This window comes from Terrapene carolina, unplaced genomic scaffold (genome assembly GCF_002925995.2).
Source record: "Terrapene carolina triunguis isolate 2854851 unplaced genomic scaffold, T_m_triunguis-2.0 Scaffold194, whole genome shotgun sequence".
NCBI classification, from domain to species: Eukaryota; Metazoa; Chordata; order Testudines; family Emydidae; genus Terrapene; species Terrapene triunguis.
The window spans coordinates 3,991,965-4,017,495 of NW_020664545.1; the positions used below are offsets into that span (position 1 = coordinate 3,991,965).

The 25,531-nt window shown below is 43.6% G+C and overlaps 2 protein-coding genes across 9 annotated transcripts in view; both read right to left on the bottom strand.

Moving 5' to 3' along the window:
* Positions 1 to 1,405: 1,405 nt before the first annotated feature.
* On the bottom strand, positions 1,406 to 6,740 carry RPS15 (ribosomal protein S15). Of its 2 annotated transcripts, XM_024210200.1 has the most exons (5): positions 6,668 to 6,696; positions 5,532 to 5,643; positions 5,362 to 5,447; positions 3,616 to 3,850; positions 1,406 to 1,575 (listed from the first exon to the last, which is right to left on the bottom strand). In XM_024210200.1, exons 3-5 carry the CDS (start codon positions 5,367 to 5,369, stop codon positions 1,462 to 1,464), a joined length of 357 nt encoding a protein of 118 aa, XP_024065968.1. In that variant the 5' UTR covers positions 5,370 to 5,447; positions 5,532 to 5,643; positions 6,668 to 6,696; the 3' UTR covers positions 1,406 to 1,461. The 2 variants fall into 2 exon arrangements, with proteins under 2 accessions (XP_024065968.1, XP_024065967.1); XM_024210199.1 differs by lacking the exon at positions 5,532 to 5,643 and having other exon boundaries at positions 6,668 to 6,740.
* Positions 6,741 to 12,873: 6,133 nt separating this feature from the next.
* DAZAP1 (DAZ associated protein 1) overlaps positions 12,874 to 25,531 on the bottom strand; it is a 41,405-nt gene continuing 28,747 nt past the window's right edge. The window contains exons 8-13 of one of the 7 annotated variants that reach the window (XM_024210208.1): positions 22,856 to 23,009; positions 21,296 to 21,325; positions 20,646 to 20,786; positions 19,466 to 19,648; positions 17,064 to 17,153; positions 14,536 to 14,619 (exon numbers count right to left, since the gene is read on the bottom strand). In XM_024210208.1, the coding sequence (XP_024065976.1) occupies positions 17,074 to 17,153; positions 19,466 to 19,648; positions 20,646 to 20,786; positions 21,296 to 21,325; positions 22,856 to 23,009 (588 nt within the window). In that variant the 3' untranslated portion in view covers positions 14,536 to 14,619; positions 17,064 to 17,073. The other 6 variants (XM_024210210.1, XM_024210209.1, XM_024210213.2 and 3 more) reach the window with 6 other exon arrangements.

Genomic DNA, 25,531 nt, shown 5'->3' on the forward strand with positions numbered 1-25,531 from the left:
TACACGTCTACCTCGATATAACGCTGTCCTCAGGAGCCAAAAATTTTTACCGCGTTATAGGTGAAACCGCATTATATTGAACTTGCTTTGATCCACCCAAGTGCGCAGCCCTGCCCCCCTGGAGCGCTGCTTTACCGCGTTATATCCGAATTCGTGTTATAGCGGGGTAGAGGTGTAACATATTAAATATTTTTGGATGTCATGGAAGCTTGGAAAAAATTATTTTCATCCTTTTCTGTCAGCCACAGATTATTGTGTCCTTCAGATGTTCAGGGTAACCACCGCATTTGTTTATTCTGTATCAGCATCTTCATGGAAGTAACAAGAAAGGCCTTAGTACAGAAAGCAGGTGTGCACAGGAGGGGAACATACTTGGGACACCAAACCAAAAAACACTCAATAGCTTTCAAAGTGGCAGCACTAGCACATTGACAATTTTTAGAGGTAGAGGATATCGACATCTAAGAATCCAGAGTGCATTCCTCAGACTAGAACATCTAACAGCCAATAAACCTGATCTCTGCCTCTCTTTAATATTCAATATGTACTTAAAAGATTCCAGAAGACTGGGCACATGGCCTGCCCCCCCACACCATACCACAAAGAGGTGTGAAAGGATTTTACTTCTGTTTTTTAAGTACCAAGACTGTTGATTCTAGTCTTGCAGGAGGATATGGGTTGTTTACAGGATGACCAGACAGCAAATGTGAAAAATCGGGACAGGGGTGTGTGTGTGTGTGTGTGGTGGTGGTGGTGGGGGAAGAAATAGGAGCCTATATAAGAAAAAGACCCAAAAATCAGGACATCTGGTCAACCTAGTTGTTTATAATGAGCTCTCATCCCTTCATTGAAGAGCGGGTCTCGAATCTTTATCGGGGACATCACTACTCCAAATGGCTAGTGACTGGAATCAGTAAGTTCTAGAACAGTCTGCGTAAGCCATCCTCCCCCACATTTAGCAGTTGTGATGTCATTTCACCAATCTTCAAGTCAGGCTCCCCGGGCTAGACTGCGTCAGAATTTCTCGCGTGAAAAATAAAAAGAAGAAACATTGAAAAATTCTTATCAGAGCCGCAAACCGGCTTATTAGGGCACAAGCCCAGTCCCTCTCCCACCCGCCATTAGAGAGGACATTCCTAGACCAACTCATCAACAAGCTGTGCAACTGGGGACAAGACAGGCGGAGTATCCCTTGCAGCGTCAGGAAGGGATACTCCACCTGACTTGTCCCCATTTGCACAACACAAAGCGTTTTCAGTGAGCTTATGCAGACACATGGACCCAGATTCTCTACAGGACCCCCGGGCCTACACACAAGCTCCTAGTGGCATTTAGCTTCAGAAGGCTCAGCCCAAATGGACGGGAAATTCTCAAGACCCTACCCAGAGAGACACCAGAGACAGTGTCAGGCAGGAGCATTTTCTTTATTTACATATAGAAAACATTTTCCCGAAGCATCATTTACTTCAGAGGAATGAACCTAGATGAGTGGGTGGCACCGATACCAGGTCTGCCATGTTTCACTGGCTTGTAAGTGATGGAAAACTCGCCCAGGTAGTGGCCAATCATCTCGGGCTGCAAGAGAAAAGACAGGGTGACTATTCAGAAACAGGATTGATCTGACGTGACAAGCAGCTGAAAGCCTAAAACGGGAAAGTACCCTGCAAAGACCTTGAAGAGCATCCGAAGACAAGCTGGATGTCATGACACAGAGCTCTGGGATAATTGTTTAGAACTATTCTTTAAAAATGCAGTACCTCCAAACGCTTCTATCAGGTGCTTGGTACAGGTCGAGATGGGCATGCCATTTGCAGCCAATTGAATTAATGTAACCCTCTTTCTGTTCCCAAATTATCCAGGCAGACTGATTAATCTTTCACTGAACAAGAATGTAAGTGTTTCAGCCTTCAGACTGCTCCAGGGTTCACTGCTACTATTGTTTTGAGCAAGCACAAGTCATACCTTGCCACTTCCCTGTGACTGGGCACCAAGTGGCACAGCATTGCTCCTGCTCCCAGCAACAATGCTGTAGAGACAGGTTGTGTGCGTGTGTGTGTGTGTCACACACATTCACAAATCTCAGTGACTGACAGAAATCGAATACATGGGGTCAAACACCAGAGTGAATTTTTTCTTTCGGTATTCAGCCAGCTCTAGTCACACCTGCAGATCCTCCTCTTCCTTATCACATTCAAAAACGACCCTCCTGCCCCCTCCCTGGACAGCACTCCCACCTCTCTGGCAGATAAGACTCTGTCTACACTACAGACTACTGCTGACACAGCGGTGTCTGTCGGGTGTGAAAAGGTGCGATCCCGGACAGATCGCCCTAATGCAGATGCACTTATACCAGCAAAGCTTGTTTTGCTTGGGGTGGGCTAAACTATCAGTAAAAGCACAGTTTTGTGGGCATTAGCTGCGTCCATGCTAGGAGCACTTACCAATATAACTACAGTGCTAAGGAACTCCTAGCGTAAACGTGGCTTCGGCTCTGCTTAGGCCACTGTAATTAGCTACAGCAATCCACATTGATAGACAGCCAAAGGAGATGTTGAAAGGCACAAGTGGCAGTTATGATTTACATGTGTCTGACGAAGTGGGCATTCACCCACGAAAGCTTATGCTCCAATACATCTGTTAGTCTTTAAGGTGCCACAGGACTCTTTGTTGCTTTTTCCAGTTATGATTTAGTATCCCAGGTGTCTAACTCCCATTTCATGTCTAACTGCACCTGTGCCTTTAAAAAAAATCACCCCCACGTGTCCAACTCAAAACATTCCTCCAACCAGAGAGCCCAAACAGGTTGATCTACCTTAAGCCCTTCAACAGGCTTTCAGGTTAGATTTCAACCACAAACAAAGCAGGCAAAGAAAATGTTGGTCAGTTGTTTAATCCTTCCTTGTAATATCAGATCACGCCACACCGCACCTGCTGGCTACTTCATTTCCCGTTAGATCTGCAAGTCGGATTTCTCGCTACAGCCAAGACATTCTGTGGCTCTGTAATGGAGCCCCTGCTCGGTCACCACCAGGCAGGTGAGTGTAGGGGTGAGGGAATACAGGACTGCCCCAGAGGGTCTGTCTACATTGCAAGAAGCAACATGTTCTTAACTCCAGGCAGACCCTTCCCCCGATTACTTCTCTCATACACAGCAGCACGATACACAACTGATTCATTCACTGAATTACCAGGCGGGCAAGCAACTTCTTGCAAAGCTTCAGTCTAGGTCTTAACAAGCTAAGGAGAAAAAGCCTTGTATGTAGCACATTCCCCGAAGTCAGACACCACCTTCTCAAAGGAAAATAGAGAATGATTTCATGACAAAGTTTTGGGGTGCTTTTGTTTGTTTGTTTTAAACAAAAAGCTCCCACAACAGCCTGCCTTTCATAGGAGTTAAAGCCTCATATACAGAGACTCTCCTCCAAGAGACAGAACTGGCCAAGCTCCAACTGGAACAGAAGTTCAGGCAAATTAAAGGGCAAATGGCTTACACTTTCAGAATCGATCCATTACAGGAAAATTCAGGAGCGGAGACGGGGCCTAAGCAAGCAGGATGCTGGTACGTTTCTGCTGCTATCAGGCAGTATTTAAACCTTTCGCTCCTGCATAGCTCACCTTGATTTCCACCTGGTTGAAGGTTTTGCCGTTGTATACGCCGACCATGCTGCCCACCATCTCGGGGAGGATGATCATGTCGCGCAGGTGAGTTTTGACTACCTCTGGCTTCTCCATGGGAGGGGCCTCCTTCTTGGCCTTGCGAAGGCGCTTCAGGAGGGAATGCTGCTTACGACGCAGGCCGCGGTTCAGACGCCTACGCTGGCGAGCACTGTAGAGCTGCATCAGCTGCTCGCTGAAATAAGGAAGAGGACTAGATCAGCTGGGGGGCGGGAGGGATAGCTCAGTGGTTTGAGCATTGGCCTGCTAAACCCAGGGTTGTGAGTTCAATCCTTGAGAGGGCCATTTAGGGATTTGGGGATTGGTCCTGCTTTGAGCAGGGGGTTGGACTAGATGACCTCCCGAGGTCGCTTCCAACCCTGAGATTCTATGACTCTAAACAAGAGTCAGCTCATATGTAACATTTAGATTCAGTGAGGAAAGGAGCAAAACACCAGAAACGGACCTGGCGCCAGGACTCCTGGGTTCTATTGCCAGCTGTGGGAGGATGGAATTATCATTTGTTCACAGTTGGGAAAGATTCAGGAGTGAGCAAATCCGTAGTCCAGTACTGCTGAGGACATTCCAATGAGATGCAGAGCCATGTATCAATTATTAATGACGTTCGCTGTGGTACTGCTTAACGGTCAACCAAGGATTGGGCTAGGAGCTGTACAAACACAGCAGTAGATGGTCCTTGCCCCAAAGACAGTCAGCCATGACATCAAGGAAGGCCACAAGCAGAGTGAACAATGTGTGACAACTTTTGGAGGGTGGGTTTACTTAGAAGGGGGTTAACTAAATAGAAAGAGAGGAAGGGAAGTGGATGAGGGGGGCGGGGGCAGGCATGGAGCAAAGCTGAGGCGAAGAGATTGAGAGATGGAGCAAACAGCCAATCGATGCCACATCCAGACAAACTGTAGAAAGTTTTCTGAATGGCCAGAGGTCCCTGCTCTGGAAATTCCCCTTCCTGCAAGCTGGAATCTAGGGCTCCTCTCTGCAGCTGCACCCCACCTGGGTCCTAGCGCCCTCAGAGTTAGGGGCTCTCCCCTGCACAGTTCTGGGCCCATGGAATGCTGGAGGAGTGACCCCCGTTTGACACCACCCCTCCTCCCACACTCTGGTATCCTTAATTTGGACTAAGCGATACGAATGAATATGGCAAATTACTTCTATCAGAACACGCAAGTAAAATAGCGGACAACAAAACGTTGCTTTTCTATAGCCCTTTGTACTCAAAGATTCCAGGTCACATTACCCATATTAATGCATTTACCCTAAATTAAGTCTCCAGGAGGAAGATTGATAGTGTCGTTATTTTATAGATGGGGAAACTAAACAGAAGGTCTGGTCTTGTTATAAGATTTTTGCCTGAGCGGATAGGAAAAAAACTGTTCTATCCAAATTAAGGAACCACAGCTTAATCCCAATGAACACTTGGTTCAGAATATGGTCCACTGTCATTGCTAGGAGATGAGAAAATAAAAGTCATATAATACACTTGGCCCCAAACTACTTCACAATCCTGTTTGAACCTGGCTACTTCTGCAGTGAAGACAGGGCCTACAGACCTGTTGCACAGAATGTAGAGATCTTGATTTCCAGTCATGGTCTCTGGCCACAAGACCTGCCTTCATCTCTTAACATAACCTCATTGCTTGGTTTGATAACGGGGGAGAAGGGTGCCAATAAGCAAGAATTACTTACTAGGACATATCGAGGAGCTGATCCAGATCGACACCTCTGTAGGTGAATTTCCTAAAGGTACGTTTCTTCTTCTGTTCGACTTCCGCCTGGATTGAGAGAATCAGAGGGAAAACAGATGAGGCCTCCAAATTACAAAGACATCCAAGCAGGCGTGACGTTTTGCCAGATACCTTTGCTGCCCTGCTCCCATGTGTTTACCAGCCCAGTTATTGCCCACGTTTAGGTGTTACCAGGGGAAGAGGAGCACATGCGTGGTAGTTCATTAGTCTCTGTAAAAGTGCGCTAAAGAATATAAATAGAATATAAACGCTGTGTATTATTCGTAATGATTCACTGTTCGATAAATATTAATGCTCCTTCCACTTTGGAGCACACAGACCTAATGAAACACCCCCTCCAAGGGTGAAGCATTCCCATGGCTTAACTGGGCACATCCATATTTACAAGAGGTTGGTTACTGGACATATCTGGAGCCAGTTTCGCCTGGAGGAGCACAACGTACATAAACCAACCCTGCTCAGCATGCTCCCAGCCCATAAGCTTCACAGCCCCCCACAAACCCACCTTCAGCACCATGCCCAGCCCTCCAACAGCTCCCCAGAGTGGCCCACGAGTTCCATCAGCCTCCACCAGCAAGCACCCCACATTTAACAGGCACACAATATTACACAGCACCCCCACATGCGGCATTGGCACCCAGTCTCCAGACAACTCCCTGGGTGCCCCGTCCTGCCACGGCACACGTTACACACGCTCAGGCCCACAATGCTCCATGAGCCCAGCTCCACACATTGTACATGGACAATCTCACAACTTTCCTCTCCCCCCCCCCACCCCCCAAGACACAACGCTCCCTCAACACAGAACCCCCAAGAGTCACAGACATCGCCTACAAAACACAACCCCACCTACCTACACTGCACACACCCGCAGCACCGCCAAGAGCCCCCCAAGACACATGCACAACACTCACACCCCAACTGCCCCCTCACAATCCCTGCCCCCCCCCCCCCCCCCGCCCCCCCCCCACTCCTCCCCCGGGCCCCCTCCCCCCACAAGGCCCCCTCCCACTCCGCTCGGGCCCCAGCCCCGGAGAAGACGGGTGACTCCACGCCCCAGCCAGGGCCCGAACCGGGCTGCAGCAGCTCAGCCAGGCCCAGGCCCAGGCCCGTTCCCCCCCCATACAGCCCCAGGCGTGCAGGGGGCAGAGCCCTCCGGGGGTATCGGCACCCGGAGCCCCGGCCGAGCCGGCCCCGAAGCGGATGGAGCCGGATTACGGGCTCCGGCCCACGCCACTATCACCCACCATCTTGGCCGCGTCTCTTCGGAAAGGGCTGATCTCGTCCGGGCGGCGCCTGATATCGCGAGAGCAGGGCAAGGGGCAGGCCCCGCCCACTACGGCTTCAGCGCAGCCGTTCCGCCCTCACTGAGATTTAAAGGGGCCGCCGCTAAAAAAAAAAAAAAAAAAAAAAAGGAAAGTGGGCGGGGAGAGGAGGGAAGCGATGTTAGTCTTCCTCATCCCTGCTGGCGCAGCACGTGGGGTGCCAGCAGCTACAGGGCTCACCTATCCATTTCTAGGGCACCTCCCTACCCCAGACATACCCTAAAGTCTCATCCGCGCTGGCCCCCATCTCCTCTGCCACCCCCACTCCCCAATCCCACACTTATCCCTAAGGTTGGCAACACTGGGGGCTGTTTTCTCAGCACCCCCACCCCACTCTTCCACCTAATATTGTTTGTTAATACTAATCACAACCAGTACTCAGCTACCTGTGCATGGGGGATTTGCTTGCAGCGCTCAGTAGAGAGATGAAGTAATAAAGGGACTGTTGGCAACCCTACTTATTCCCCCACCCTGCTCCAGACTAGCCCCAGCTGAACACAGCCCCCACCTGGTACAGGCTACTTCCTAAGGTGGCTACCCTGGGCACCTACTCTGGGTACACACCCAGGCCCCTGTGGCATCCCCCACCCACACGCAGGTCCTTATCCAGCTCGACTTACCACAGAGGGTAGAAACAAATCTCCTAGTTCCCCCTGGCCGCTGCCTGGCTTCTGCCCCAGAAGTTGATGCCCCACCAGCCACTATTCCATGCTAGGGATGTTTGACCCCTCTCCTCAATCCAAGCAAACATCCTAGAGAAGTCTGCGGTCTGTCTACTCCCTGGAGGTAGGGGCTGTGTGCTGGTTCTTCACGTCCCACCTACAATCCATCACTCCCGAGGTGGCTGCTACCTGCCAAGTATTCACCCACCTGGGCCGGCCCTAAGCCCCCACAAATCCTGGCCCATACCTCAAGGGCTTTTTGCTGGAAGTGGGTTTCAAAGTAGGCATTTCCCAAGGTTTTAGGAGACTCCCCTGGACTGTAGGCCAGTCCTGGCTGTCACCTTTCACCCACCCCACAGATGGCTGCAATTCAGTGGTCCTGTGACACAGAAGATACTCTAGATCAGACATGTGCCCACACCAGAAACAAATATTGGAACCTCTCCCCATCAACTTGGGAAGGAGGTGGGGAGATGTCCAATAACATGGGACTGAGATCAGGAACCAACCCTTTTTGGGTGTTGTAAAACCTGACTGATAAAGTTAACTGTGAGAATGAGGGCAAAAATAGTATGGAAATAGCTATTGGTTAAGCAGTTTCTATAAACCATTTCCCCGGCCCATGCTTTGCATAAGTTCACTGGAGGCTTGGGTTAGGAGCTGATCGAAAAATTTCTATTAAAAAGCATTTTTTTAACAGAAAAATGCCTTATTGGGTAAATGGAAATGTTCATGGGAAAGATTCCATTTCTGTCATAATGAAATTTTTAGAGGGAAAAAAATAGTTTAAAACTGAAAATTGTTCAGGTTCCAATTTGTTTGTTCAAAGAAAAGCTGAAAGTTTTTGAGAAAAATAAAAACGGTTCCCCTCCATTTTCATCATCATTTCTCACAGGAAAAAAGTCACTCCCTGCTGGATTCTAGTTGTTTGGCTAGAATATAGATTTGAGTCCTTGTGAGCTTTATTAACCAAATTAATTTTAAGATAAAAAAGAAAATTACAGAAAGGAGATTTGATAGTTTCATTTCAAATGACAGTGGCTCAATAAAACGTGAGCGATCTAACATAGCACAGTGGGACCAATTCTCAGTTACTCTATTCCTGTGCTTGGGGATAGGAAGGGAAGAGGGACTATGTCACCTGTGGTCTCCCCATATTCTGAGTACATGGAGGCCCTGCTTGCTCCCCTTGGTGTAAGTTAGAGCAGCCTCAGGGCTGCTCTAATTTATGCTGCTTTTCATCTCTCCCTCTAGGTCCTAGGAAGCAGCAAATAGTCAATCACAGTACTCTGGCTATGCCGACAATCTGCCCCCTATGCCAGGGGCTAGGAGCAAGGCTGTTAGGTGATTTTGAGTCCTTCGGCTCTACACTCCAACCATACAGATGCCTGGGCAGGGTGGGAAGGGGCGGATGGAATTCCAGGAAGGCTGCAGAAGTTGGAGCAAAAGCAGGAGGTGAGGAGCAGATGGTTGAGGGGAATCCCCGCTGAGAAAGGGCAAGGCAAAAGAAATCCCCACCAGTGCAGGACTTACCAGAACAAGACATCAGGTCCAGGTGGAGGCAGAGAAGCTTCTGTAGAGCTGAGTAGGCTGTGAAGCAAAGCAGAACGCTTAGGCAGGGTGCTAGTCCCAGGTACGCAAGTAGCCACCTTTCAGAAGTAGGAGAGACCACTCGGCCATTTCCAGGTGGGAATCATGTCTGATTAAATGGCTGGCCCCAGCTGAGACCACTATGAAGGATGCTCCACTTCAGAGCTAGGAGCTCTGCTTTCTATCCACTCCCCTGGGCTGAAGCAGAAATCTCAGGTCTCTGGCTTCTCTCCTATTCCTTCCTTAGTCCAGATGGAGGGAGAGAGCAGGAAAGATGAGGCAATGCCTCTGTGCTTCCAAGATAAGGAGGCAAAGAAAACCTAAGGGAGGCAACATGGCTGAGATTTATATGGGTTTCAGAACTGCTGCCTCCTTGCTTCCCAGTGGGTGGCACCATAAAACTGTCCATCCTTTTTCAACTCATCTAGGAGGGAGCAGAGAATTTGTCTCTCACGAGGTAGGTCTTCAAGGCAGAGTTAACCTGGGTTCTTACTCAGGTGTTGCCCCTAAGCCCTCTCCCATCCACACACAACACCCTCTCAGCTGAGTTTGGTGGTGCTCTGAACCCAGGCTAGCTGGCGACATGGACTGGAACTTGGGTGCTGCTTTCACTCACACTGGTCCTCACCCACTTTTAGTTTGGATGAGGCCAAATCACTCAAGTACTGATAGTCCCCCAATGCCTTCCCACAATTCCCTCCCTGTGCCCAGAACAGACAAGTGTCCCCTCCTGCCCTCCACCCCCATTCACTGGGAAAAAAAATCACAAAGCATCTTGGTTTACTGCTGCAGCAGCACAAAGAACTATGGGATATGCCCCCAGAAGTCGGATAGGGCTTTGTACTAGTCTAGACCCAACTGCCAAACACCTGAGTTAAGTGCAGTGAAGACATTCCCAAGATCAGATTTCTTAATAGAACTGTTCCTCCAATACTATCATTGGGGCATTTCTCGCTCTTGCTCACAGAATTTGGAGAGCCTCCAGCCTGCTGTGCTTTGTGAGAGGATTCCCACAGAAGCATTAGGCCAAGGTGTGGCAGACAAATGCTGGCTCAGCTCTTAGCACAGGTTGATTCAGTTTCTGTTGCTGGGCAGAGCTGCACTTCAAACAGATTTAATGGTTTATTAAACAAAACCTGTCCAACCATTTAAAACATTCCCTTGCCGTGTTGCAATTCCAAACAGCTGAAGTGCAGGAGAACTGGAAAGTAAACCTGGTTTAGAAATGCATCCAGTCAAGCTTGCATCTCCAAGCTGCACAAAATACAAGATGAAAAGCATAAATAAAGAAGAGTTAAGATCTTCTCCATTATCCTGCCCCTTGTTGCAGTCAGTTACCCCAATGCAACAGGAGAGTACAATGCTTCCAAGTCAGACGCCTAGGATTTTACACTCTTTGCTTTGGTTTAAATGACCAAATGTAAAATCCTTCCATTCTGATTTGGAAATATTTTCCTGCGCAAGGACCAGGCTAACAGTGAATCGAGACCCATGACATTTTTACTAAACTCCAGTCATTGTAGGAGTGAACATAGGGAAGGAAGAGTCTTGTTCACTGCAAGTAATAGCCAAGATTTTAAAGACTGAGAGCCACCGCTCTGAAATATCATGCCCATGTAAAGGATCTCAAATTGGACACCCAAAATCACTAGTCACTCTGGAAAATGTAGGTCTCTTGAGTGTTTTTTTATAGATGACCAGGTGAGCTAACAAATAGGTCTACGTTCACAGAATACTTGAATAACTGGGTCATTAGAGATGCATTCAGCATAGTTTTCAGAGTCGCAGCCATGTTAGTCTGTATCCGCAAAAAGAACAGGAGTACTTGTGGCACCTTAGAGACTAACAAATTTATTTGAGCATAAGCTTTTGTGGGCTACAGCCACAAGTACTCCTGTTAGTCTCCAAGGTGCCACAAGTACTCCTGTTCTTTCAGCATAGTTTTAAATTCAAACTTTTCAATTTAAAAAAACTAAAGGGCTACTTCTGCCCTATCTCCCCACCGTAGGCTGGCAGTGGAAAGCGAGCAGATTGCTGGCCATAATGCAGTTTTTGCTTTAAGCTTTGCGGTTCATCTTCTGCCAGTGCCTGCCATGCTGCTGAGGTGGCATTTGTGACACTAACACAACAGGAGCACAGTGCCACTGCAAGATCTGCTTTCACTCCCCATTTAACAGTGATTGGACAATACGGACACAAGCTGTTTAACATTCAGAGACCCCCATGCTTTAGCACTGAGAATCAGTGTAAATTAATCCACTATAGAAACTAATTTACCAGCTCCAAGAACAGCCAGAAATTGCACAGGAACCTGCTTCACATGGTCACTCCAGTTTTTCCTTTTGCAAAACTGGGGGCTCAGGAAGAGGTGCAGAGGGGACTACAGCCACCATTCTTCTCTGGAGAGGGCAGAAATCGGAGTTAACCTCCCTATGCATTGTTCATCTATTCAACTAGGATAGTCTGTTTTCACTGTGCATCTAGCCTACCATTTAAAATCCCATTTTAGCATTTTTCTGCTTGCTTCACCCATTAAAAAAAAAAAAAAAAAGCTAGTTCTACCCCAGAGTTATCAACGCTCAACTAAGCACCAGGCCTGGAGTCAGCAGAAGCTAGTGGACTCTTGATGCAGAGCCTAGGAGTATCAGAGGTGAACAATTGAGGATGGAGAACAAGAAGCAGTGGTTGGGTGCAAGGAGGAGAAAGGCTGAGTGTTTAAGCAATGCAAAGACAATGTAGAATTTAGCTTCATTTTTTTTTTTTTTTTTTTTCAGTTATGGTCAAGTTGAGTTATGGTCCAGTGACATTTAAAGATGGGATCAGAGGGTACTGCTAGCATCCAAATGACATACAGACACACACACACATAAGGGCCTTAGTTTGATTGACTTGAATTGTCTCCTCCCTATAGAAGTGTCACAGTTTGTTATATTTGTACTGAGATTACAAGCATAACTCTCACACAGCAGGTAGCAGCAGAGATGTGAAACGCTGCAAGTGAAATTTTCCAGCATTAATAGAACTACATTCTCTTGTGTTCAGAAGCTTGCAACTAATTCATCCAGTCTCTAAAATTCTGACCCATAGCCTTCCCCAGATGTGCCAGTTGTCTCTGCAGTACAAATTACTGTGCTATACAATGACAACGCTAAAAGCAGGTTGGAACCAGACATGCAAAGACAAGGGACCCAGCCCCGGCTTGCAACCTACACAATCAGCAGACGAAAGATGGAAGGTTGAAGGACATCAAGAAGCAACAGAGCAGAGCTGGTGCTGCAAAGTTAGTTCTCTGTTTTAACACTAAGGTTTACAGGCCAAATGAAGTGTTTACAGGACTTAGCAGAGGCATTGAAAATTCAGGCTGGAGGGAGCACCTCAGAACAGGAGGCTGCATGGAAGAAAGAAAAGCAAGATCGGGGTTTAGTTACTTGCAGAGAGGTAGGCAGAAGCCAAGTTATGCAGGGCTTTGAAGGTAAGAACAAGGAGCTTAATTGTGACACAGAGGTTCAGGGGAAGCCAATGAATGGGTTTGGGGAAGATCTGGGCATAGTGGGAGTGGCTTCTGTAGGTGTAGATTTGTGGTAAATTCTGGATGTGTTGATGAAGTGTCACGCAAGCCTACAAGTTCAAACTAGTTTAGTTTGCATTCTGAACCATATATGAACCCAGCTCTGTGAAGGCGACACCACAGTTCATTAGCTCCCTATGACCTTCCCCGAAGCACTTTCTTGAACAAAGCAGCTAGCTCACATACCAGTTTGCAAACAATTGGAGTTTAATCCACTATCACTGCTCAAACCAGCACAAAGCTGATTCCAGAGGAATTATGCAGTGGAGGATTTTTTTCATAGATCAGATCCTTGATATGGGGAGGTAACACTACCTGGACTTGTACGAGGACACATGAGAAATTAAAAGGATATCCCAGAGAACAGTGCAATATATATATTGCCACTGCTTTTATATCAAAAGGACCTCGAAATCTCAGAGGAGTTGGTCCCACCCTCTTCGAGATGGATATATTCTTCCATTAGACATTTATGTACTTTGATCTCACCTCTTAAATTAAGAGCTTGTATATGTTTACACATTACATTTAGGACTTAAGATTACTTTGCAGCCTGATAATCTTGAAATTTAACCCACCTTTAATTCTAGACTAAAGCATATCACTGATTTAACATGCTAATGCACCGTAATGCATCAATTCCTGCTTATAGTCATGCACATGTAAGAGACAGAAGAGGGTTTTGGAGACTCATAATGGTACATTGAGTCTTTCACCTGTAGATTACCAGTTCAAATCCAGATCAGGCTGGTGCGGACCTAAAGCTACTGAGGTTCTTCAGTAGCCTATGAAATGAATTTAATGGTCTCAGTCCAAATCCTACATCAGCCCAATCATATCACTTGCATTAAGGGCTGAAAGGGCATGAAGAGTGCATTATGCTTTCACTTCTAGGCAGTACCTAAAGGTCCTGGTTGAGGCACAGGGCAAAAAGTGTGGGTAAGTGTGCACTGACGCTCTACCCACAAGGACTTCTTTTCCAGGGCTGTCAATCTGGCAACTTTCATGAGAACCCAAATTCACATGGAAAAATTTGTAAGGAAAAAAAAATGGAGACAGGCTTATGTTTCTAATCCAAATGTACTTCTCTTTATTCAAACCAGGGGTAATCACTGGTTAGTGCAAAATGCACCTAAACCTTTTGCCTGAGGGAAATCTACATCTTAACAAGGCCTCCGTTAACCCCTAATGAAATCCACAGAGGATTTTAAAGAGTTTGAAGCACAGATCTAAATGCTGTACTTCATAAGTGACACTGTGCATCAACAAGTCTGCACCTGCATTGTTACCAGTTCTATACTGTCAGGTAACAAAAGCAAAATACACTCAGTAGATTTCTTCTTTTAACTCCCAGAGTTTCTGGACCAACTGCCCCACCATTATGTTAGAAGTAAAGGGGTTGAAACGGACCATCACTTCCAACATTGCTAACGGAAACCCTGTTTTAAATTAAAAAATAAGCCAGCATACATAGTAGAAAATTTCTCTTAAAAATTTCACAATCTGTAAATGTATATATTTTTCTTTAAACATAAAAGTTTACAATATACGGTAAAACAAAGGCTCAGGAAAAATAATTTCAAAAAAAGAAACCTGAAGTTTTGAATTAAAGCTGAAGACATTTTTAAAACCCTGTAGTTTGAACCAGTGACATTTTCTTTATTTGTGCTGATGGGTTAGAGAAAGGAATATATTTAAAACCTGCAGTCCAAACACCCACAGCGTTGCCTTCAAAAGCCATCCCCCCCTCCCATTCCCCTCCCCCAATGTTGTTAGATTTTTCTTCCATCAAGTATGTGATTGTCACAAGTTCAGAAGTCTGGGATTCCCGGGTTCAGCTGCTACCAGATATCCCACTGTGGACAGGATTCCCTGCATGTGCTAGCGTCTGTAGGGGTGAAATCCTTGCACATTATGGTTCTGTCCTCGTCCAAAACCACTTCCTCCTGCAGGTGGGCCACTTGATGGTGGCACCGAGGGGCCTCCATAGGAGGGGGGCTGCTGGCTGGGGTCGGAGAAACCTTGTCCAAAACCGCTCAAGTCTTGTCCATAACCTGGGAAGAAGAGGAAAAGGCTGCAGTAAGGTAGAGGCGCAGCACCATTTCAAAACTGATGCCACGCACACCAATGCACAGCCTTATGAACACACAATGATGTGCTGATCTAATAGCCAGATGATAGTTGCTTTGACATTTGACCAAGTTATTTGGATTTACATGTAGAAAATACAGGAACTGATAAAAGGCAGAGAGGAGAGGGGACTGAATGCCTAATTGGAGATAGTGCTTTTCACTCTATATCAAATCTTACCCAGGCTGGTGGTGACCAAAATGTCATGCTACTGCTGTTCAGAGGCTTATGTAAAGTGGGTTGGTAGTATCTATTAGTCCATAATGGATAAGTGTTCATATTAGCAAAACTAGCATTCTGTCAGTTTCAGCAGAGGTAGAGAAGATTAATGGGGAAACATCTGTCTGAAAATTTGACAGTTACTATAGTTGATGTTTGTAACCGAAAGGAGTTAGTGAAAGTTTGTGATTTTCGGTTTATTTTGTGTACAGCCAATTTTAGTTTCCTGTGTATGGTCAAGTTTTCCTTTGCTGAAAAGACCCCTATAAGATAACCCTAGGAAATTGTTTTAAAAAGGAGTTTTAAATACTAGGCCCTGCATGTATTTTTTTTAAGATGATGGTTGCATCAGAAACTGGAATTTTCTGAAATTGTCAATTAAAAAACCCAAGTTGACAGTGTCCCTGTCAAAGGCTGTGGTGACTGGACTCCCATAAACTTCCGTCAAATCCACAGTCCAGAATCAGGAAGCTTTGTTATTGCTGTTATTGCCCCCATTATGTGGTTAAAAAGGGAACTTCAGCTAATTGCCATCCAAATCCAACACCCTACCCCGGCGTTAACTCGCTGCACAGAACCAGCTGAAATGAGCAAATGGTGTGGCAAGTTTCTTCTCAAAGGTAGCTCAAAAGAACGGCAAAAGCTATTTTATCATCAGCTTCCCGCATAACTTAAGCAGGCAGACTATATTTCAAAATGTAGCAAAAACACTGAAGCAACAGATAAATAGTTATATTGGAATAGCCATCCCTTCTGTGTACCTTTGCTATTCATACTAACACAACCACTGAGTTAGTCTAAACTGTTTCACCAGACTTACTCATTTTAAATCTAAAAGTGAGCTGTCCCTCTGTGAACTTTATGCTCATTTATTCTGTAAATCAGTATCTTTCTGACAGGGTAACAACTCGCTCCCTTTCCCTGACGAGATCATAAAGGTAACTACGGAATCAGGAGACTTTTACCTCCTACCACATCGTCCTCCTGCCTTGTCAATGAGATTGTAACCTCCATTCTACGACATAATCTGGAGCTGAGGTAAGAGATTTTGGAGCAACAGGTTTAGAGTAAGCAGGATGACAGAGGAGACAGAGAGACAGCCTTTCAATTTGGAGGAAAAAACTAAATTCCTGGAAGGCAAATGGATGTGTATTAATAGTAACTTACTAAAAGAAGTTAAGAAATCTAACAGAATATTTCTAGTGATTAAAATACAACTGTCAGTCATTACAATGGCATCAACGTGAAATTCCACTATGCAAGACAGCCTTGTTAAGAATCCTAGAATTACTCAGTAGATCTCTGTGACTCACATTTTTTCTGCACAGGGTTAAAGCAGGTTTAACTCTGCTAATCCAAAGCAACAGTCTCTTGGCATCTCCTCGGTATTTCAATTTCAAGCTCTGCCTGTCTCACAGGACTTACTACCACTAATGAACCCAACGATGCATTGATCATGGGCTTCCCCGTTTGAAGATTTCTCAAGCTGCTAATTCAGCCATTTTTGACACAAAGATCAGTAGGCAACCTTAAATGCATTAATTTAATGCCAAGTGGTGGGGTTCGGAGTAAAGATAATCACATTACTCTCACCAGCATTATGGCTTTCAGTGAAGAGTTAAGAAAACCAGAGCTCTGCTGGTTTGTTTGCCACAAAGGAATCCAGCAGTCAAACCAACAGCCAACATTTTGGGGGGGGGGGGGGGGGGGGGGGGGGCACTGTTCTTTCCTCCAGTGAACTATCCCACCATTGGTCTGCATTGTCACTTCCAACAGTGACACACAGCTGATTCACAACTCCAGAGTGACCTGGTTTCTAAGTCAGTTGTGTCAACAGTAGCAGGCGATATTGACTCTGTTGCTTAGGGTAACTAAATGCAATTTGCTTACACAAGACAATCTAAGTCTTGCCAATGCAATATCTTGGGAAGCGAACAGCAGCGGAGTCATATTCCAACGACGTGTTTTTACTTAGGCCAACTAACAGATATTTACAGTAGATTATCCTTGAACTGTAAAAAGCAAACATTTCCAAGCCACCATACTTATCTCACCCACCCTCAAAGAGAAGAGACCCTGCAAGAAACAAAAGTTAATTTCCCAAATGCAGATAAAGTAAGAGCATTGGTTGTAAATAGGCTCCACCTACCTAGGATATATCACTGCTCAGCCTGACCATAAGAGTGTAAACAAAGTATTGGCGCGTAGCCTGAAGGGTCTTGAGAATAGGTACCCAGCCCTAGTAAGAAATGAGGAGACCAGGGTGACTAACCCCAAGACAGCCCTGTACAGAGATATAATTTTTTTTTGGGGTGAGGGAGACACACCCTTGTTAGAGTTTAATTTACTAGAGTGTTTACATTTATCTCAGCTGTAAACATAGCAGCATTTATGATGCTGTGAAGCCAGGATGAATCTGTAAATGCCAAAACGATTAAATACTTTGATGCCTCTTTAAAGTCTATAAACTCTATGCATTTAAGTGAAAACATGAAAAACTTGTTAACTGCCTTTTGTATACCAATGCTGCTAGCTGAACTGCAAATGACATATGAAGTTCCAAAGATCTTAAAGAGGTTAAAAAGATCTTAAACATAGCTTTATAAACATGAAGAGGTTATTGACTTGGGTGGTGATACACTAAGTTGAACACTTCTATCACTGTGTACATATACTGTGAGAGTGCAGTCTTGCACAGAAGTAGTTTGCTTTCTGGCATGAATTTTGGGGTGAGAGAGATTAATCCCACTAATCCATTTAACAACAGTATCTAACCCTCTTCCTCCTCCCAAAAAATCCATTAACCGCTAAGGACTAACTACAACCAGCATTTCGCTGTAGGAAAAAATGTCTCCAAGATTTATACAAGATGCAGCTGGTACTACATATTCCTTACACCACACACCCCAACTATCCCTCACAGCATTGTTTTGAAAGTCAGTCAATTAAACTGAGTGGTGAATTTTTTAAAATGATAATTGGAGGTTACTACATAAAAGTCTTGCAACAGGAACTTTAGAGCAGAGTTCCCTGTATGGAAAGTTTATATATAAATCAATTATGCCTTTGCTGTTTGGATCCATTTTAATTATTGGTATTAAAAGACTTGGTTACCAAGTCTGAGACAAGATAAATTTGTATGCATCAGTTTTTATTCTATTCAGTAAATGTTTCCCCTCATATGTAACAGAGGCACATTTCCAACAAGACAAGAAAATCTTCCACCTGAAGTCAAATTGGGGGAACTTTCGATCCCAGCTACTGTGTCTATGACACAAGCTTAAGAACATCTCTAACTAAACCCATCATAACTCTAACACCCTCATCTTATGCATGTCAAGAACAACTGAAAAGCTGATCTCCTCCTATCAGGAGTCTTATACTTCAGATTTTTTGGACTACAGAAAATCCATTCAAAGAACTTTATGAAGCAGACATTTCGTAATGAACAGCTTCTGCAGGTATTTTATATGGGACTAGTAGGGCATGCATAAACACAGGGGAAAAGTGGTTAAAATGCAGGGACAGAGTGGCCATTCTTGATTCCTAGGCTCACCTTGTGTATTATGCTGCCTTCAGAGGCTACCAATGGCCAGTGATCAAGAAGAAGGCACACCCACCCAGTTAAATGGGCAATACTGCTCATGGAAGGCTTGGGTGCAAGAGTAAAATGAAAGAACTCCTTCCTGATCTCCACAAATAGTCATCTTTCAGCCAGTAGCACGAGACTTTGACTTCCCATATTTTATCTTACTGTAGCTAACCTACTAAATCATTCTTTATCACCTACTTTCAGCAATGAGCTCCAGAGACTGATAAAGTTTTCCCTAGTAAGTATCCACTTTTGTTTTAAATTAGCTGCATCAATTTCAACAAGTCTCATGAAACAGGGACAAAAGGGGCATGCAGGTCAGATTTTGCTATACCCTTTATTATTTTTTTGTCTCAGTCAATTCCCGTTACTCTAGAATAATTAGATACTACTTTTAAGTATCACTATTCTCTATGCTGAGCCCATCCTCTTATGGCAAGCCCCATCACTCAATGATTTTCAGTGCCCTTTTCACTGTGCTTTGCTTCAATTCTAGTGCATCTTCCTTGAGGTAAGATTACCAGAATTCCCTTTGGCTGCTACTGTGTTAACCAAAGACATTTCAACAGAAAAGGAAGCAAACTACTGAGCACCTTGCAGTGTGAAATTGTTAGTTGAACAAAAAAGGGTTTAAACTTGAGCATTTGGGGGAATGCAAGTGGTGACTTATCCCACCACTGCACAGATCTTTAGAGAGCCAGTTATTTAGCGATTCAGGAAATGGGCAATACTTCAGGCAGAGTAGGAATGAAACAATACTGTGATATCAGAGTATTGGATGTTTTGGGGGCCCTTGAGAGCTGGCATTCCCACCATTAGTACAAATGCTGTCAGCATTAATACACTGCTCCTGGAAACTGTGACTTTTCACCAAAACATTATGAATAAAAGGAAAGCAGAACCTTGGGGCTGAGGGGAAAGGTTGCCGCTCTGAGTGTATTTTATATGCAGTTACTTACCAAACTGGCTATAAGGGAATTCTGGCTGAGCAGTTGGGGGTTTGCTCATGTCCTGAGTTGCCTGAGATGGTGGTGGTGGCGGTGGGAAAGCTAGTGGTGTTGCCCCAGGAGTGGCAGGTGGAGGGGGTACTCCAGGAGGGGCAAACTGGTCAGGTGGAGGAGGTGGAGCACCATATCCAAAACCTGATAAATAAGAGGCAGAGCATAAAATCTGTGACATGTTACGAGGCCAAAAGCACTTGGACTTTTCACTTGGCTTCAGAGTAATTTAACATTTTGTTACTAAACCCTTTGTAAGGTGTCTACAGAAAAGAGATTACTACTTGTTGCCTGCAGCTGATGTAAAGGGATTGATTTAACCATCTCTTGACAGTCATCCTATCCACAGCTGAAGTCATTTAAGAGATGTGAAATCTTATACCTGTTACACAGACTGCATGTGCTTAACAGCAATTGAACCATCTTACCTAGCAAAAAATAGCTGAAGAGGTAGCCACAGGTACCGAAAGGTGTACTGGGGGAGCAGGGAAAGGCATGGTGAGACACCCCTCCAAAAAGCCTTTCATCCATCCAAATAAGGAAGTTGTCAAAAGCCTCAGGCTGAAAAATCCTGGACAGGCTGCTTCCCCAAAGCACAAGAATCAGAACTAACAGGTGCATAATGGCTGTGCAAGAAACTCTGTATAATTAAGGGTATCTTTCTGTCAGTTTTAACCCAATTGTGCATAGGAATTTTAAAGGAACGTAAAGGAGTTAGGTACCCAAATCCCATTTAAATTCAAATGAGAGCAGGGTGCCTAATTACTTAGGCTAGAATTTTCAAGGGAGCCTGTGTCTCTAGTCTTCAACATGCAGTATTACTATCTTGAATACCTCAGTTCTAGAAAGGAGAGGTCAAAAATAAAAGTCCTCAGTCAAAACGTAATAATACCGTAACCTCTCAGTTTGTCTAAGTATTATTAATATGATCAGAATTGACGGATTCAAAGAAACGAACTGAAAATATACTGATTTCTAGTTACAGAACAGAAATATTTGAGTGGATCCACAGGTGAATCAAATGTGAAAGACTCCAGTGAATTCACAGAAAGGCATGAAACAAAGACAAACAGAACTGACTAAAACCCGTTCCTGTGTTCAATGGCACATCATTGGTTCGAGACTCACAGAGGACACTTACTAAACGGTGGAGGGGTGCCATAGCCCTGTGGAAACCCTTGTGGAGGTGGGAATCCTCCAGGAGGCGTAGAAACTATGTATGAGGTAAAAGGTGGTGGAGGAGGGGGGGCTCCTCTTCCTGGAGGAGGCGGTCCATACCCACCTAGAAAATCCAATACAGAGTTGTGAGAACAAGTGGTGCCTTCATCTAAATTCAGCAAAGGCAACTTTTTAATATTAAGTCAAAATTACCTCAAACAGAATAAAGAAGTTGTTACTGTACTTGGAACCAAATTCTCGGAAACTCTACCCCCTCTATGGATACGAACTTTGGAAAATATTCAGAGAACCCTGACTGTAAATAGCTCTACAGTTCTCTTCTTCGTATTTAATTTCTTGATGGCCAATATCAGTTTAATTGCATTATCAGCAAAAGGGTGTATTCCAATTCCCAACACTGAATAGTTAAGAACAGAACTGTTCCCCCTGCCCCATATTTTTTCCAATACAAACTCAAAAGTTGAGTTTTAAAACTGGTTTAGAAGCACTGTACTTGAGAAATTTACAGCCACCATCAATTCTCATTGAAAAGCAATTTACATCTGCACTACCAGTTGGCCTTTTCTACAGTTTACAATATACTAAACAATCAAACTTTTGTTACCTACTTACCAATTGCCTGTCCAGCTGGTACCCACATTCCTAAAACAATGAAACAGAATGATAGTTTATCCACTTATATATTGAAACTGTTCTATTAAAAATGGCATATAATGCAATTCTGAAAAAAATAGTGTTCTACATTGGTTAAAGAGCTAATGCAAGAAGTGTCCAGGAGTCTCAAAACTCAAATTACACGCAGTGTTCAAACTGAGAGAATATTCTAGCGTTAAAAGTCATTCCATAACTTTGTTTAAAAAGACTAAGGATTGCAAAGGTGAAGCTATAGATACAAACAAGGTGTTTCAAATATAATGCTGATAAGAGTTATCATTCAGCTATTTCAAGTGTTTTAGAACCATGGAACCTCATTTTATATTTGCTGCAGTGTGAAGGTAGAAAGTTTAACTTATTTAACAGTCCTGCATTTAATCCCTCCCACAGACTGATATAATGATACCTTTCCCTACAAATAACCAAGATGAAAGTGATCTAGTTTCTCAATCTGAGTTTGCAGATTAGCAAATCTGTGCAGACTGTCAAAGCCTCAGGTGCAGTTTCAAGTTAATAAGTACCATGGGGAAACAGTAAGCCATCCTATGGGGGCATAATGGACAAGGTGACGCCACCCCCTATCCCCATGGTAATAATTTCTCATATCTGAGAAAGGCAGGTTATATATTCGGTTAGATGTCTCAACTATGCCACTTCATTTCTTCATATGGTATGAAAACATTCTTTAGATGAATTCAGCACGTTTATTGTGTGTCCAAAATCTTGGGTTGTTTTTTTTATGGCATTCAAAACTAAAACAAGCATCTGCTCCTTCCAGCCCTAAAGGACTCAAGCTAAATCAAGAAAATTATATGCATTAAGTGCTCCCCTGCATTACCACTAACAACTAACGCTAGAGCTGCTTGTTACTTTTCCAGACTACACTAAATAATGAAATACAAAGACACAAGATAGCCTGTTTTCCCTTCATATTTCACTCGTAGTTTCTTTTGAAACTCATTTCAGATTTCATCTTTGAAAATCTGTGTTCCATAAATATTTTTAATCAGGGCCCCATGCCACCCACATTCCCACAGCTGCAGAATCATGGAATTCTCCCTGACTTCTCCCCACTACTGGGTAAAAAGAACATGCTGATTTGGTACTCCTGCTCCCCACACAAACAGAATGGATGAAGCACCAATCACAGTAATGATCCCCACTTAATCAGGTTGGGGGATGTTGAGGAAACAGAAGTTGTGCTGCCAAGACCCATTGATTTCTGCAGCATGTAACAAAAAATCATTCTGAAAAAATTAAACTAAGGAAAACCCCAGGCAGAATTGGGGAAAACAGATGCAGAGTACTTTAGTTCTCTACTGTGTCAGTGCATAGACGGCTTCACTCCACTTGGAAGTATCTGTATCACTAATGAGATGTTGTTACCTTTTGAAAGAATAATGCAAGTTAAATGTGGTCTGTAACAAAACCATGGCTGGTGACAGACACTGCCAGTTTTAAGGAAGACAGGAATCACTTTGACTCTGGCTCTCTGAAACCTCCCCAAAGAAAATTTACCTTGAGGGCTGTATCCTTGTTGCCAGGTAGGAGGGGGCTGACCTGCCCAGCCATTGGCAGCACTTGGCATGATCCGGCTTCCCCACTGGCTGGCACCTGGTGGCCCTGGGGTTTGGCTTTTGCTATCACGAGGTTCTGCACGTTTTACCTCCACCTAAACAAACAGATTAGCCATTTAGGAGATGATGTAGGTTAGTTCACCCCCCTTCCCTTCACACACACCCTTAATTACACGTAAGACTACACTTAGCACCTTATGACTTATGTCTAAATACTTAATTATAAAACTAGTTAGGCCAGTAATTAAATGTTTCTCAGGTACAATAGATGCGATAGTAAGACATTACAAGTCCTATATCAACATATATTTAAAGCAAAACATGTCCTACAAACAATTGCTGTTCCATTATATTAAGTAGTCATTTGCTTGCTCATCTTAAAGCAGCAGTACCCTCTTACAATGGCTCTTTGCTAAACATGTATAGGCACAATCTTTTTAACTTAGTCTTTAGACTATTTTTTAAATGTTCACTGTGACATTTACAAAGAAGAAAACAATTTTAGTAAAGATCTTTCCACAAGCAAAGAGTCCACTCTGAAAAAGGGTACTAATGCTTTAACATTTAAGGATGATTGGGGTTTCATTTGGAAGTTATAGTTTAAACCCACCCCATCTACCTGCAATTTCAGCTCTGTTCATACCTGAGAAACACACATTCGTTTGTTTGGTTTTTTACTTAGGTTTTATTTAAATGTCTAATGGAAGATAAAGACTTACCTTCCCCAGGCTAACGCTTAAAGAATCTCAATAACTCAAACAATGTCAGAGGGAATGGATGTGATAAGAGAATCTTACATTACATCTAACAAAAAAGTAAACAAACATGCAAGTAATAAAAATGGACAGTTGAGTCAATAAGAAGCAAATCTTCATACTGTGTTAAGTCAGTGACAAAAACCTTCCTGTTTTTAAAAGTGTTAATAATCCTCAGTGCTTAACTTATTTCATTTAAAGATAAAATGTCTTAGGGCCCCAAGGCATCAAGTGCATCTGACCTACTTAAAATAAGCTCCACATTTAATATAAACCTCAACAAAAAAATCCAGTTTCTGATTTAATGAAACACTCAGCACTCATGTATGCTGAATTAAAGTCTTTTTTTATTTTATGATTAATTTTAGTGGATGCCAGAGTACAAAGAAAATAAATCTCAATCGCTAATTGGCCTGAGTAGTATGGAAAATAAAGTATTCAGAATTCTTCCTGCTAGGTCTTTAAACCATTCATGTTACAGAACAAACAGGAAATTGGCACAGCACAAGGACAAAGGCCTCCCTCTCCTCCTCCCCTTCTTCTGAAGATGCCCCAAGGACACTATACATGACAGTAACCAAACCTCTGTCAGCTGAAGGCCCTGCTAGAGAGGAACCAAGGGAATTTCTCAAAGAATTCAAATTAATGAGTCTTAACTCATTTTCCTGAAGGGAATTCGGTTACTGCTTACAAAAGCAAAGTCCTGCTCGTAATTTAAAATTTCTACTTTCACTAACATATGGATACAGATTCACTTCAGCAATACATTTTTAATTATAAAGAAAAGTATTTCAAAATCTTGAAGCGTCTATTAATAATCAATTAAGGGGGTGGACTATCCAATGTTACATTTATCTAAATGGCAGAATTTCATTAACCTGTAAACCAGCATTTGGAAGTGTTAGACTCCTAAACTAGGGATTGGGACAACCTAATGCAAACAAATTTTAGGATCAAGGTGAGAATTCTAGACCTGCCCAAGGCCAAAGTTATAAACACTCAAAAGAGGAAGAACTACCTAGGTTTCTTTCATGCAACCGGGGAAAATACTGCATATATTTGTGCATGTTTTAGACCAGGTCATGCAAGAAATAGTTAAAGTAATCCCAGAAAATTATTTCAACTCTGATGCTGAGCCTGTTCAGGAACCACTGTATAGCAAATAGAGACCTAAAGAGGCACTATTAGTGAGTAGCAATTGATTGAAATACCTCAAGAACTGATCACATAAAAGATTATGACACTTTAGAGACTTACAAGGGGGCTCTCCACAGATTTACAGAACCATAAAAAAGTAGCCGTGGCATCCCTTGATTCTGTTCATAAATGGCATACTGCCTTGCAATCTGTGCTCTAATTTAAGTAGTTCTTCCAAAGTTTAAGGTAATATCAGTGAAAAAGCAATGGATGTATAAAGGATAACAAGTAAATAAATGCTCCAATCCTGAAAACACACATATAACTTTACTCATGTAAGTAGCTGCATTGATTCAAATGAGATTACTCAACTACTCACAGCAAGAAAGTTACGCATGTTCCTCCTTCCAAGGTTTGGGTCAAAAGTGTGTTCATGTAGATAATTCATTTGTATTAATTGGTAAACCATTCTTTTTCTCAATGTGACTGTAGTTTCAGTGTATCGAAATAGGGTAGTAACCCTTTAAATAATTTTTAACAGTGACTTTTTAAAGCGCTTTGTATAGAGCACTGTAATCTAACAATGCAAATTTTGCACTAACCCACAAGAACACATTACCTGTCAGCCAAAGAAATGCCTGAGAGATACTAGGCTGTAGAAATCTTTTGAATTCAACATGGAAAAATGTTTGAGTTAAAGGAATATGACAAAGTCCTTTGGTTTT